The 16636-nt window shown below is 34.4% G+C and overlaps 1 protein-coding gene across 1 annotated transcript in view; it reads right to left on the reverse strand.

Annotated features, from left to right (window-relative positions):
* Positions 1-16636, reverse strand: part of FAT4 (FAT atypical cadherin 4) — a 172165-nt gene that overhangs the window by 11915 nt on the left and 143614 nt on the right. The window contains exons 10-14 of the mRNA XM_051820332.2: positions 15402-15506; positions 10553-10860; positions 4017-4102; positions 2705-2884; positions 1492-1616 (exon numbers count right to left, since the gene is read on the reverse strand). Coding sequence (XP_051676292.1) covers positions 1492-1616; positions 2705-2884; positions 4017-4102; positions 10553-10860; positions 15402-15506 — 804 coding nt within the window. The remainder of the gene's footprint in view (positions 1-1491; positions 1617-2704; positions 2885-4016; positions 4103-10552; positions 10861-15401; positions 15507-16636) is intronic.

Here is a 16636-nt window from a genome sequence, read left to right on the forward strand (position 1 = left end):
CAAAGTGTACAATAAAATACTTATATTTGTACCTAATTTCACTTTGAGTAGTAATCATGAATAGTTTAATTTTTCCTCATGTATAATCAGTGTGCATAACTATACCATAATCTGGTGAAAGCCTCACAGTACACAAGCATGGACATTACATTACAGTAAGATGTAACAGTGCTAATATTAGTATATAAAGGAAATGGTATCTCAGCACTGAGTAATACTTTAAAGGGATAAATTTTACAGTACATAGATTCTACTTCTAGTTAAGAAAAACACTTGCAGGCATTTTTCAAGCCAGTGATTTATTTCATGTTCCAGATATAACTAAAGTTCCTGAGTAAGTACTCATCAATTTTTAAAAATCATGTGGTACTGTAGTTCTTCTATGTTTTCATTATATCTGAAATAAGTAAAGAACTTTTAAATTATTTTGTAGTCTAAGAATTATCACACATTACTACTTATTCTATAACTGATTCAAATTACTCCTTAAGAAATTGTCAGATATCTACAATTGACAGAGCACTTTAATAAGAGAGATTCCATTTGGGTAAATAGGATTCCCAGCTTGAACTTAGAGAACACCATTGGCTAATGATGTTTTGAACAACATACATGTCTTATTAACAATATAATCAGGATTTGAAATACAAGTAACTAAGGAAATAATTTAGAAAGTAATATTCAAGACAAATCCCAGTTATTTCTAAATGAAATCATCTTATTTTAATATTGTCCTTGTATGATGTTTTGAGTTCAGTGACTTACTGTGTACAATTTTCTATTAGGTAGAAACAAATTCACTAGAGAAATATCACACAAAGGCAGATCATATTAAAATAAAGCCTGAATATAGCCCCTGATCTTTCACATTGCCTAAGATTTCTATATGTAAGACAAAAATAACTCAGTATGATGTGTATAAAATGAAGATTAAATTTAGTTAGTGAGTCATTCTTCCAAAGATATTACTTTTCCTCTGGTCAATAAATGAATTTAGCATCGTTACATTGGAATGAGTGAGTCGTGTAGCGATCAAGATGCCGCTTGGGATACCCATAGCACGTATCAGAATGCCTGGGTTCGAGTAATGCCTCTCATCCTGATTCCAGCTTCCCCCTATCAGGACCCTAGTGGGCCATAATCATAGCTCAAGTTGTGTCTGTGCCACCATCTTCTATATTGGGTTCCTAGCTCCTGGCTATTGCCCTGTCAACCCGTGTCTGTTGTGAGAATTTAGTGAGACAATCAGCAAATGGGAATTCTGAGTGTGCACGTCTGTCAGTCTCTTGTTCCCACCTCTCTCTGTCTTTCTACCTTTAAAGTAAATGAAATAAGTAAAATAATAAAAATGTAACTATACAAGTATTTTATATTCAATGTGAGTATTAGGAATGAAAACTTAATTTAAAAAATTCAGCTCCATATTTAGGTTTGTATAATGTATACTTTTGTGGCTGCACTTTCCAGTGGAATCTGGGACAGCTTACATACATTTCTCACAGTATTTTCCAGTTAGTCCTTCTTTGCAGTGACACTGCTGCCAAGACCAGAAATCCATACATGTGCCACCATGTTGGCAGGGGCTGCGGGTACAAGCACCTTCTAGTCTAGGGCATCTAAAAGAAAATAACAATAAAGAGACATAAAGCACAAACAAGAAGCAAAGAAGTTTGCTAAAAGTAGATGTAAGCTTTTATTAGCATGTTTAATTTCAAGTCCTAGGTTATCTGAAGCTCAGGCTACAAGTCACTTTTGGAGCAACTAATTTGACTGGAAGTCATCATGCAACATACAGTCTGCCTCAGAATAAAGAAGATTAAATCAAAGTAGTATCTTATGCTACAAGAAAAATGGGTGACTGTTTCTTCTTTCCATTAATTCTTATTAGAGAAAAACAATTTGTCCAAATAAACTCTTTGGTTAGTATGATGCAAGAGCCACATGCTTATGTGATAACCAAGCTCCATGACCAGGTTGCTCACGCAACTAACATTTACTGATTATCTATTGTACACTGAATACTGTTCTAAGCATGGAGGTAAAGTGATAAAAAAAAAATGCATGTGTTCCTTGACTTTTTTCCCTTGTGTTAGAGACAAGAAAAAATAATTAAAAATCCCCCAATTAACAAGGGTAATTTGAAAAATACAGTATGTAATTTTCACAATTCTTAAATCATTGCTGAGATCCAGTTAACAATCAATTAAGAAAAAGAGAATTCTTATAGTTTTTAAGCTTTAATTTAACTTGATTTGTCAACCAAGTTGTTACTGGGTTTTAAAGCTGTTTAAGTATTTGGAAATGTTCATGTTTATAAATAAAACTACTTAATTTAAAAAAAAAAGGGTCATGTCTACATGATAACTAACATTTATGTTACTAACATATGTCACTTTCCTTTCTATATAATTTATCTACATAATTCATTTACTCTATAGAACTCTGTAAGATAAGATAAAGCATGCATACATACATGTATATTTTCCTTACATTTTCAAATAAAATTAACTTTATAATTCCATATCATCTGTTATGCTAACTAAACTTTCCCAGCTATAAATAAATAAATAAATAAATATCTAAACAATGTAAAACATTTGGTATTTCTTAGGGATTTGGGCAAAATAATTTTATTTCTTTGAGGCTCAGATAGCATATGTTCCCCCATTTTCCTTTAAAACAGTAAGAACTAAGATGGCCATACTGATCTAGGATGCCTTGTGCTGCCAAAGCTTGGCTGGGCTCCAGAGGCCTTCCATTGACTGCGAATTCCATTATACAGCCGACAAAATCATGGCTCTCCACGTGTCCTCTCCTCTGAAGGATTGGTTCTAGAGATCTGATACCTCCGACTGTGACTCGATTTGGCTGAACATCAAGGGTCCTAAATGAAAAAGGAAAGACAAGAATATCACTACCCACACAATAGACTCAGTAGTGTTTAGTCTAAGAGTGAATACTCATGCTTATTTTTTCTGATGTCTATGACAAGTGTGGTAATTTTCAATGGAAAACATGACATTCTGATGTGGATCCCCAAAACACAGGATTATTAGATTTTCAAGGCAGGAAAAATATTAAAATTTACGGAAATTATATTTTTAAGTAGTCAAAATTGATGTATATAACACTGTTAAATCAGCAATTAGAAGTACAGTATCAGAGATAGGTCAAAATGAAGAAGTGAAAACTCTTATTTACATCAGATTATGTTGTTTTTTCATTACACAGATGACAAAACAAATTAAGTTGATTAGTGCACTAAATGATGGGATACTATTTATTTTAGTCTATTTGTAATTATTCCTATTAAGATCTCTTGTTTTCAATCATCTAATTGTGTTTCTAAAGTCTAGGTGATACCAAAAAGTACTTTTTTAATTGCCACATAAACTTCTAGAGAATTTGTCTATTAAGAGTCAGACACCTTATTCTACACTAATTCTAGGACCCAGGTTACATGCTTCTATTTCTTGAAGCTTCTCAAAGAATGCTGGAGGGGCTGGCATTGTGGCATGGGGGATGTGATGCAGGCATCCCAGATGGGCCAATTTGGGTCCCTGCTGCTCCACTTCTGGTCCAGCTTCCTGCTAATGGGCCTGGGAAAAGCAGTGGAAGGTGGCCAAAATTGTTGGGCCTCTACCACCCACCTGGGAGACCTGGAGGAAGCTCCTGGCTCCTGATTTCAGCCTGGTACAGCCTTGGCCCATACAGCCATCAGGGGAGTGAATCAATATATATGCAGGATCTGTCTCTCTGTCCCCCACCCCCGCCCCCATAACTTTGACTTTCAGATACATAAATGTTTAAAAAAAAGAATACTGACTACCTATATTTCCTTTTCTCTTTGTACATGAATAATTAACTATTTTTAGTTTATAGTATGAAAATCCCTTTGGGAGATAAAGTATCTTAAATTTTTATGGAATATGCAGCATAATATAATTATTTTGAAATACACAATTTCTTTCAAAATTTCAATTTACTATTAATGATCAAGTAATAATTTTGCTTACCAGTCATCTGAAACTGCAACATTACTGACAGTGCAATATCCTGGCTCTTGGTTCTCAGAACAGGAATCAACGGTTAAGGAAGCTGCCTGGAAAGCAGAAATGGTGACATCACATTGGGTGTTTCTATCAGCCTTTCCAGCCTTCTCAGAATTTGTTTCTATGTGGACATGTTTTACAGCTGTGATGACAATTTGATTTAATGTTTCATAATACATAACAAATAATACAACTGTAATACAGTATTAAATTGTGGCAATTTTTGATATCTCCAAAACTAAAGTTATAATTATCTTTACTTATAAGAGGTGGGAAATTGTACTGAAAAATCTTTTTTTATTCACTCTATATGAAAGAATAAAAATGCTATTATTCTTTCTGATAACAGCATACAGGAGTTCTGGATCATCTTGCTGGGATTACAATCTTAAGAAAGAAATTTATTCTACTGTGCAGCTATTTTAAATAAGAATACATAGAATTTTCAAGCCGGCGCTGCGGCTCACTAGGCTAATCCTCCGCCTAGCGGCGCCGGCACACCGGGTTCTAGTCCCGGTCGGGGCGCCGGATTCTCTCCCGGTTGCCCCTCTTCCAGGCCAGCCCTCTGCTGTGGCCAGGGAGTGCAGTGGAGGATGGCCCAGGTGCTTGGGCCCTGCACCTCATGGGAGACCAGGAAAAGCACCTGGCTCCTGGCTCCTGCCATCGGATCAGCGCGGTGCGCCGGCCGCAGTGCGCCAGCCGCGGCGGCCATTGGAGGGTGAACCAATGGCAGAAGGAAAACCTTTCTCTCTGTCTCTCTCTCTCACTGTCCACTCTGCCTGAGGAAAAAAAAAAAAAAGAATACATAGAATTTTCAATTTTGAAAAGACTTATCCTAATATTAGGAAAATATGAATATTATGAAATACAGAATACATGCTATTTTAGAAATCTATGACAATTTCAAATCTTGCATTAACATTTGAAGTGAAGAAATCAAATAAGTCATTTATGTTCAGAATTAGTTTGTATAAATGACATACTGTAGCTAATCTATACGTAATCAGGATATATTATACATTATTTTACATAAATAATTCCCCAATAGTATTTAAATTGCAACTAATAGTAGTCATTTTAGCATATCTTCTTGATATAAAAGCCTTATTTATTGAAACATATGAGTACTACATTTGATCAATAAACAAAGTAATTACTTTATGGTGAAAAGGACCAAAAATATGATAGAAGTTGGATTTTCTACTGTATAACAGCCAGTGAATGGACAAAGATTGTTACAGTCCAGTTTGAGATCATAGTTGTAATAATAAGCCATATTATTCCGTACAGGCAAGGCTCTCATACTGCCCCTTTTTTATCCTCCTAACCTCGATAAAATTTAGCAAATGATGAAACGTGGCATATTTTATTTGGTGAAATTGTAAGAAGGATATTCACAGTGTGACATTTCAGAAAATGACCAATAAGTCAGAAGTAGAGGCATAAATCAATATCCGGAAACACAGGATGATTAAGAAGTTTCTCCCAATGCTTAGGATAAGGGATTAAACATAAAACACCTATATTTATTTGGATGTCACAGAACAGAACCAATTCAACTTCATAATATCTATATGAGAAATGTAAATACTACATAACTACCCATTTATCAGAATGGTTATCATTTGAGGATAATTTTCATAAGAGCAAAGCAAACCCAGGACAGGGAGGTTAAGTAAATTGGCAGTTTACAGGCAGAGGTTGGCTATCAGGCTGTTTTCTGTCTCACAGAACAGATCACTTTCATTATAGATGAAAATGACTCATGTCCTTAATATCCATAACATATGCCCTTAGGTGAGAGATTTGTAAAAGTTGTTCTTGATCTCACACTTCAGAAATGATGAAGGAGATCAATTTTTAGTAACTGTGTATCAAATATTACTAGTTAGCATACTTTTAAATATTTCCAACAGTTAATTATTTTAAGCTCCATGCAATAACTCTTATGAATCATGTAAAATTTTCTTGCTGCTTTCTCAAGTAGATTACAATAAATAACATTTTTAGAAAACATTTATATTTCCGATTCAATATCAAGACATTCATAAAGTATTTAGTTACCTTTTCCAATAGATGTGATTCTTTCCAATTATCTATGAAATTGAATGGCATTCAATTTCTTTTTTTTTGTTTGTTTGTTTGTTTGTTTTTGACAGGCAGAGTGGACAGGGAGAGAGAGACAGAGAGAAAGGTCTTCCTTTTGCCGTTGGTTCACCCTCCAATGGCCGCCGCGGCCAGCGTGCTGCGGCCAGCGCACCGCACTGATCCGATGGCAGGAGCCAGGTACTTATCCTGATCTCCCATGGGGTGCAGGGCCCAAGCACCCGGGCCATCCTCCACTGCACTCCCTGGCCACAGCAGAGAGCTGTCCTGGAAGAGGGGCAACCGGGACAGAATCCGGTGCCCCGACTGGGACTAGAACCCAGTGTGCAGGCACTGCAAGGTGGAGGATTAGCCTAGTGAGCCGCGGCACCGGCGGCATTCAATTTCAAAAGCAGTATTAGGATTTCATGATATAATTTATGTTACCTATGTCCACTATTTGATTTAATACATTTTCTGTACATATGCCATGCAAAGTATTCATCCCAGACATCACTAAAGTTATCATAGAGTGACACATAATTATTTGTGAAAGTCTGAACTAAAAATATATATTTAGATAATGGTATGATACATAATCATTCTTAATATTTAATATAATTTTCTTATTCCCTAAAACTTGGTGACACACATTGACTAACTGAAAGGATGATTATTTTAAGTGTAGCTCATGCAACTTAATCTCCTCCTTTTGCTGTTGAATTTTTCTGCCAGTATTACTGTAAACTGAGATGCTTCTGTCCTGTCTATGAAATGACTAAAAGCTGGGAGGTTAATGATTTTGCCAGTTTCCAACAAAAATCATATTGAACTGTAGAACATAACACTCAAAATCCAATAGAAGCCTTATTTTGGATGTTTTCTGACACGGGGAGACACTTGCCCTGTTACTGAAGGAACAATGACAGAGCTGGTTGTTCACATTTGCTATCGTTCAGAACTGGATGACTATGGCCATACATTACAAATGAACCAGAAAAACTTTCCTCTACGCCTTTTTCCCGCTTCACACTACCTCCTTGCTCCCTCCTCTTCAGCCCCACTCTGTGTATGGTAAAGGCAATGCTCAGGAAGCTTATGCAGACCTTTACCTGCTGTAAAATAATCTATTCTGTATAATACTCTGCTTGACAGCAGGGTGGGATCTACTACCACTCACTAGATCACACAAACCTCGATCTCCATATATAAATATCCACGTTTGCTCTGATTCTGTGATACTCAGTAGTCCCAGATCAGGACTGGTAATCAGGAACTGAGATTGTCTTAAGATATGTTAGCCTCCAGATTACCATCTGAGCACACTAATTTAGTATTACGCTGGTTGTAAAGTGCTAAGTATGAATAAGTGCTGTAATTTATTACTAACAGGAAGAAATAATTTATCCATTTTTGTTATACATCTTTTTTAAAAAGTTATTTTATTTATTTGAAAGGAAGAATGACAGAGAAAGAGATCTTCCATCTGCTGGTTAGCTACCTAAATGGCTGCAATGACCGAGCCTGGGTCAGACTGAAGTCAGGAGCCAGGAACTCTATCCTGGTCTCCTCGTGGGTTGGCAGGGGCCCAAACACTTGGGCCATCATCTGCTGTATTCCCAGATGCATGATCAGGGAGCTGGATTGGAAGCAGAGCAGCCAGAACACAAACTGGAGCTCCACTATATAATGCCAGCATTGTAAGAGGTGGCATAACCCCTGGTACCACAAGGCAAACCTCTCTTTTAATGTTCATTGAAGTCAGGACGACCTTTTAAGCACTGTTCAGAATTTATTGTCCATAAGATCAAATAAAACATTTCCAATGTGGTGGTAGCATCTGTGCTAACTCCAGATATCTAACACTGATTTAAATGTCTATTTTTTACAGAAGAAATGGAATTTTATATGATTTATATTAATTTTTAAAATAGTATAGAAATATGGAGATATATTTTTACTATTTAGACACTAAATTTTTATTTTCCTCCAATCCCTTTCCAATAGACAACACTACTTAGAATTATCAAATTGTGCTTCCAAGTAAGTCTTTTACTATAGATTCTGTTTAGACTCTGAATTCCCTGGATTACACCTATTGTTACTAAATTTTAGTCATGTATTTAGGCTTAATTTTCAGAATATCATGGGTAATTTTATTAAGTAAGCATGACATAAATTAAACATTTAATAAAGTTATTGCAGCTGTGCAATATTAAAATCAAGGCAATAAAGAGATGGAAGAAAATATATAAGTAAAATATTTTAAAAGTTATGCAATAGTTTCACTCTTTCTTCACCTATATTAAGGTGGCATACATCTAATAAAGTGGTAGGACCCTGAATATAACATGATGGATGTGGAGATATCCAGGGATGAAATCTCCGAGCAGATTCTTTGAGTGTTAACTCAATCACTTGTTCATCTTTAAAACTCATCATTATTCTTTATTATCCCAATAACTGGAAATGATTGTAATTTAGAAAGTTGCTTAAATCTTGTTTAATGTATTAGATGAGATCAGAGAAAGAAAAGTCATTGTATATGATTCTATTTAAAATAAATATGGGTTTATAAAATATTTGTAAAAGGAGACAGAAAATTGCATCATTTGACAGTAGTAGATTGCTTGTTACCTGCGTTGGTCAGAAACAAATCAACATTCTATGGTAGCTTCTGTCATGTTTTTACGAAGTTAGTAGTTACAGAAGATAAAAAAAATTGCCTTTAGAATTAATTAGGGGCCAGAGAAAAAAACCTAGCCAAAATATTTGAATGTTATTTCCAGATATTGATTATACCTGTTTGCATAAATGCTCTTCAGAAAGTTTACAGAAAAGGAGCATTATGAAAAAATTATCCATGAATATCAAATTTTTTTGCATCATAACTGTTATCTTAATTCAATTCCTATGAACTTTTTGAAGTACCCTTGTATTCTAAGATGTATTCCCACAAGTAAGTGGCAAAAACATTTCTCTCAGATAAACTTGTAATTCCTTCGGTCATTATTAGAAATGTATAATTCATTATATCTTTGTAGATTGCCACTGAGGGAAGATATAACTGAAGATATTTAGATCTCAGTTTCTTCATTTAAAAATAATTCAAGAGCACAGATTTTACTTGAGCTAATTTTGCTTTTACTGTATGATTTAATATTCTGTTTATTTTTGTTGGGTGAAATATCTGTCATAATAATTATGCTTTCAAAGGTCAAAGATAAAGGCACAAAAATATTTTCAGATAGCTTTTTTGGCATTTACTCATGCAAAAATCCTTGAAGGTGCTGAAGATGAGGTGACCATGAAGAGATAGTTAGGAATATGAAAAAAATGAACAAATTATCAGAAAGTAATAAGCTCTTTTATTCTGTTACAGTATGTGAGATGTTCTTAAACATTGAGAAGAAAAAGGTAGGATTTGCTTTTCTTATAAAGCAAACTATTTATATGATGAACATAATTTCTAAATAAACCTGTGGCATTCATGTTATGAGAGCCATATGGTTATGCTGATATAATTTATAATAATATAGTATAGAGGCCGGCGCCACGGCTCACTAGGCTAATTCTCTGCCTACGGCACCGGCACTCTGGGTTCTAGTCCTGGTTGGAGCACTGGATTCTGTCCCGGTTGCTCCTCTTCCAGTCCAGCTTTCTGCTGTGGCCCGGGAGGGCAGTGGAGGATGATGGTCCAAGTGCTTGGGCCCTGCACGCGCATGGGAGACCAGGAGGAAGCACCTGGCTCCTGGTTTCATCAGATCAGCGCAGCGTGCCTGCCATAGTGGCCACTTGGGGGTGAACCAACGGAAGGAAGACCTTTCTCTCTGTCTCTTTCTCTCACTGTCTAACTCAGCCTGTCAAAAAAAAATAATGTAGTATAGAAATCTTCACTAATTTGGAGTTATAATTCTACATACTCTGTAAGTAATAAAAAAAGCAAACTATCATAACATAGTCTCATCTCCTAGACTTCACAGAGGGTAGTATATTGAGGTATAGCATCATAAAGATTAGCCAGAATAGTACTATATTGAAACAAGTACTAAGTATAATTTTCTGTCAGCAACTCAGTTGCAGAAAAGTTCCCCCATTTTGTTCCTAAATTGTTTCTTCAGTTAGGTAAGGGACACACAAGAAAGAAAACTCGCCAGTTCCAGTAGAGTTCTGACAGGTCCTTAAAAATATGTATTTGTAGGAGATATCAGTGGAATTTCTATGTAGTTGTCATAATCAAAAAGAAAAATATATATATATTACTTCTAAGGCTGCTGTGCTTCTTAACTAGACTGATTACGTAACCAGCTAATGTGTAACTCGATTTGCACCACAATTAATACTTCACTTGCAGGCCTACTTGACTGGATACATAAGCATAATACTGCAAGGTTAGTGTAGGTGAAATGTCTTACCATTCCTGCTCTCCTGGCAATCACAGTGTGAAAATGTCCATCTGACACCTTCTTCATGGTGGTGAGCTTATATGTACCACTGCCCAAATTATAAGAGAAGCGTAGTCTTTCTTCAGCAATTTCAAGGGCCAAAAACTCAGCCCGGTCCCCTGTCTGGTTGTCATAGTTGTAAAGCAGTAATGCATGGCTTTTGATTGTTGAAAATTTGACATAAATATAGTTGTTATTGGGGTCCAAGCTGGGGAATTCCATATATGATAATTCCTCAAATCCATAACTGTTCAACTCACAGTGTTTTCCAAAGACACCTGCAGTTGCAAAAAATGCAAATTGATACATCAAATTCCAAAGTTTTATTAAGATATTTTGATTAAAATAGTTTTAAGTTACAATAATCAATTGTGATTGAAACAACTTTTTTATTACTTCTTAAAGAATAGTATCTAAACTAACACTGAAACAGAGTAAGTTAGTAGTTTTTAAAGCAAAAAACTGAGATGCTAAACTGATGAAATTAATTTCCCTTGAAATATGATGAATGATGTAAGTTTGCCCTATTTATAAAAATTAAATCTATACAAGAGAATATGTCTAAGGAAACTCCTTTCCTGGAAAATTTCCAAAATTATTTTGTCAATCTTTTAAATGTTTTACTATGCTGTAACTTTCAACCAAGATACTTCCTTCATAATATATCATTCTTAAAAACAATTTCAATTCAGTTGAGAATGGTAAATTCATTTGTTTTGATTAAAAATAAAACAGTCCCTGCACACACAGTTTGCTCAAGGGTCACAAAATTAGGGAAGGGGCTCACTACTTCCAGGGAAGGAAGTAACTGTCTTTACGTTTTATCTCTTTCTTGTTTTGTACCCTAGCACACTATGATTTATAGCAGGCCATTTTAAAATAAGTTTCTGTTTTTCTGATTTTCAGCATTCCCATTTGTTTGTCCTGGTTCTTTTTCAAACCTGAAAAATAATTTTTATTGATGTTACAATGCTACGCCAACATTCTTTTCCCACAAATATTACTAGACTGTGGCAAATGATTGGAAAATTAACCCATGCCAATACACCATGATTCTTATTAACTTTCAAAGGCTTCATTCCTTAATTTTGGCTTAATATCTCTTCTAAGTGCATTAAATTTAGAATCAGGGAATTCTTCAGCTGAAAGGAACCAATGCTATTATTTTACAGAGTATTTAAAACTTGCCCAAGGTCACAGAACCATGGAAATCACAGCCAAAATTTGAAACCAGATCTACTTGACTTTCTAGTTGTTTTGACTCTACCACACTTTATGTCCAAATGTTCTCTAAATTAAAAGGGCATAGAAGCTGGCATAAAAATCTTGTGTCACTTAACTTTTTCTTTTCTGACAAAGTTTAAAATATTCATTACAAATGAATAGGAAAAAACATATAATTTATTATTTTAATTAATTAAAAGTTAAAAGAAAGGCAAAAGAATTATAGGAATCATATATATAGATATGTATACACATACAAAATCTAATTATTAAAATGTTAATGGAAAATACATTATGAAAAAACATATAAGAGTTTCAAATTTAAAATTCCATTTCCCATGAATGAATTCTTGAAGTACTGTCATACATTATAAATAGTATATATTTATTTACCATGTCATAAATTTGTTTATTTCATATTTATATTTTATATATTTATATGTGAATATACATCATATATAAGAAAGGAATAAAACTTGAAGTTAAAAAAGTCAAAGATACAAATTAAGAAGAAATAATACTGAGAAAAAATTATACTATGTGTTTTCACAGCTCTTCTCTGATTAAATGTTGATCTATAAAATTGTATTTAAAATTTGGATATGAAAATATTGAGAAAGTGTATCTATATATATAGATACTGGAAAGATGTTTTATAATTTTATTCAAATTTATATTGTAATTTCAAACTGGAAAATATTTCTTTAAGGATTTTCTTTTTTAGTAAAGCATTTTGTTATAGTTTCTACAGAAAAGTAGATTTTTTTCTGTGAAGTATAATAATATTTAATGAGGTTTTTAAATATGACTTCCAAATTGGATATCATGAAATAATCTAGATAAAGTTACTCTAAAAAGTTACACATACATTATACCTTAAAAGAGTAATTTATATATATATTAATAAACATAATATATTAGTACATAGTACACATATACAAAATACATTTAAATACTCACATACTATCCCTTCTAGGAGTAATTTTAATGTATAGACTATTGTGGACATATACACATATTTCATGTATGTACAAAATCTATAAAATATACTATACTATAATATTATAATATAATATAACAGCAAAACCACTCTAAGAAGTTATCATTATGCAGCCTGGGCTAGCATTTTAAACACTGAATTCCTTTGTGCTTTTCCTAATAAATAATCTAACAGGAAACAGAATCTAAAATTTTTAAAAGCCAAACAGAAAATCTTTTACTGATGAGAAGGTAAACAGTACACAATATTTCCCAGCTTCATAATTATAATTAAAATGCCAATTGCTAGGATATTGGTGGTTCTACTTCGTCTTCTCGTTTGAGGTACTGCATATGACACCTTTATTGCATATTTCATTCACATTCAAAAAATATTTTTTTTCTTTTAATTCAATCTCTGTAGTCATAAATCTTGTTTGAGGTCTCAAGTTTTTCACCTTTTTTTTTTTAGAGGTACTTATATTGTCAGCTGATAACGTCTGTTGAAATAATGACATTTGGTTTTGCCACTGGAGGAGTGGGGGGGGGAATAATCTGCACGGTCAGGTACGTGCTATATGTGGCTCTCTGGATTTTCCTTGTGCCATCCTCCTTTCCCTGGGCATCTCTGGCAGGGGGAGGGGAAGGTCAGTTTGAAGCCCAAACACTGCAGGCGATAACTGTGGATTAGCTACAGGGCAGCAGCAACAATTGGCTTCTATTTAGAACAAATTTCTTAAATCCATTCATTTTTAATTGAAATGTTAGGGGATATCTAAAAATATAAACACCTCTGTTCATTCACTAGGAAATCATTTTCCACCTTCCCCTCCACTTTATTTATTTTTCATTCCAAAACACAAGCTCAACCATGAAGTCTAACTGTAGCTATCCGTAGAAAGCAGCACCATTTCAAGAGACCACTGAAACAAAGGAAAAGCTCCTGATCTAAACGTATGGTTACTTTTGCCCTTAAAATCAGCACTCCAAAAAATATCATGGTAAACGCATAGTATGAAAAACACTATGCATGGATTTTTTTTTAAAAGTACTAAAATAAACATGCCTTTTAGTTGAATTTTTCCACAAGATTTTTGAAGTTCCCTCTACCTTTCACCACTTCATGGGCATTGTTAGGAATCACTAAGGACTTTTAACAAGGAGGGATGCTATGAATATCAAGTTGGACTAAGCATTTTATGTGTTGCAGTCACTATACCATCTTGAATTAGTTTTTCTTCAATTCCATTTTTTGACTTTGGGCAAGTCACTCAATTTCTAGATTTGAGAACCATTGGTAAAATAAATGGCTCAAAATTAACATTTTTATATTGATTCTCTTTATAATCCTATTGATGCTATGCTTAAAAAAACTAAACAGAGTCATAGAACTGCTTGAAAATGAGTAATAAACAACATTTGTTACATTTTACTAGTTACTAGGAACTTCAGATTTATTTTAAAGTTCTATTCTGAACTAGTAATTGAAGTTCAATTTTTAGCTCCATTGAACATAGTAACGCAACCAATGAAAACTAGAAAGAGTTTCTTTTTCTATCTTGTTTAAGGAAAGGCCAAAAGGCCAGATCACTGAAAGGTGGGTTCCACGTTGTTGGATGAAGTAGCCTTTAAATAAATGGAATGATCACAGACTTATGAAACAAACAATGGTATTAGAAAAGCTTCCTCCAAAGCTGTTTTCATTGTCCTTGGCTGGCTCAGTGCCAGGTAGTACTTGGCTGAGAGCTGGAAGGTACCCTTATTTCATTACACAGGTGAATAAATATGTTTGTGTACAAATGGTTTTCTTTAACCACTTCTTCCTTAAAAGAACACATTAGTGCCAATTTATTAGTTTTATAGCATTATTTATAAAATGTCTATCATGAAAACTGTATTTCTAGTAACTAAATCTTTTCATAAGTTATTGAATTAATTTAACAAAAAACAAAACAAGAACTATTTCAACTATTTTTACACATTTGTAATATGGAGTGATATGAAAGAGTGCTAAAAATAAGGCATCCATAAAGATTTCAGGGAGACATCCTGGGAAGACATTTTGATTAATTATCTTGTTGATAATTTTTTCTGGTAATGATTTAAAAACAAGAATAATCAACAAGATTTCCACAATTAAAGTTTAAAGGGTTATACCTTTAATGTTTTATTTTATTAAAACCTCCTATGTAAAACACTGTTTTTGTAAGCACTGGTGGCCATAATAAAACAAAATTGCTAAACAGTATGCCAAAGAATTCATGGAAAATGTGCATGTTTGTATTTCTTTCAGAATCAGAGAGATATACAGACAAACAGAGAAGCCTGTGCCACTGAGAAGGTTCACTTCTCAGCAGCCTGCACCTGGGTGGCAGAAACAATTGTCAGGCCATTGCTGCTGCCCCCTAGGGTATACATCATTAGCAGAAAAGCAGGGGTCAAGATCCAGAGCTAGTTACCAAACCTAGGCACTGTAATATGGGATGTGGGCCTCCTAACTGGGATTAACTGCTGGGCCAAATGCCCACCACTACATTATCTTTATTTCCATCTTCCTTTCGGCTTCTGAAATCCCATTGTAGAATGCATTTTATGTCAATAACAAAGGTGTACTCACCAAATGGACAATGGCAGTAATATGAATCCACACCACTTTGGCAGGAACCACCATTAAAGCAGGGGTTGCATTCACAGTAATTAACTGAAGATTCACACATTTTCCCTAGAATAGATCAAATTCATTTAAAAAGTCTCACTCATAAATACTGTGACATCATTACAGCATAACCATATGTAAAATCCATTCTGAGGGCTCATATCTTAAAAACAAGTATCAGAAGATTTTATGTGAGAAAAAGGCATTGGAATTCTATCTCAGAGTTCAAAATCTTACTAAGATGTTCTATTATAAACATAAGCATATAATGTGTACAAAAGAATTTACATAATTATCCTGGGAGGAAACACTATTTTTAGGAAAATGACACATTAAGCCCATTAAGATTATTTCACTGAATGTATTTTATCAATGCCCCTTCATCTTCTACATCTTATAGCCAGAGTGTGGAAACTTTCACAGGGTTCTTTTAATTGTAAATATTGCCCCGACTTAGATTTTTGAAAGGTAGAACTCAACTTAGTTAGCTTGTCAAACTACAATCATTCCACTTTCCAGAAATAGCTATTAACTTGCAATTACTTTTCTAAAGCAGAATAAAGAATAAGAAAACACAACAAAGACTTTTTAAAAATTTTGTTAATATTTTTCTAGGCTACTGACTGCACCAACCTTGTCTTTTTTTCTGAAACTACACCTGAACAGCATATTTTTCAGCTTATAAAGTTTTTTTTTTTTCATAAATATTCTTGTAAAATTAAATCAACCAATACTGACTGAGTGCACATTATAAACGGGGCATAATAATGGATGGGGCTAGGTGGTGAGGAGAGCACAGAGGTGTCTTTTTCTTATAAAAATTCTGTTAGCTCAAACTTCTCTTTTTAAGATGTATGCTATTTATTTTAAAAGCAAAGTGACAGAAAAAGCAAGAGAGAGAGAGAGAAGGAGAGAGAGAGGAGAAATTTTCCATGCACTGGTTCACTCTAAGATGGCTGCATAGCCAGGACGGGGGCCAAGAGAAACCCAGGAATCTGAACCTCCATCCAGGTCTCCAATGTGGATAGCAGAGGCCCAAGTACACTGGCCATCTTTTGCTGCTTTCCCAGGCACATTAGCAGCGAGCTGGTTTATAAGCAGAGCAGTCATGACGCTAACCAGCTCTCGGCTATGGGATACTGGCATTGTTGCAGGTGGTGGCTTAACCTGCTGCACCACAACGTTGGCCCTCAGGC

Source organism: Oryctolagus cuniculus, chromosome 8 (assembly GCF_964237555.1).
Source record: "Oryctolagus cuniculus chromosome 8, mOryCun1.1, whole genome shotgun sequence".
NCBI classification, from domain to species: Eukaryota; Metazoa; Chordata; class Mammalia; order Lagomorpha; family Leporidae; genus Oryctolagus; species Oryctolagus cuniculus.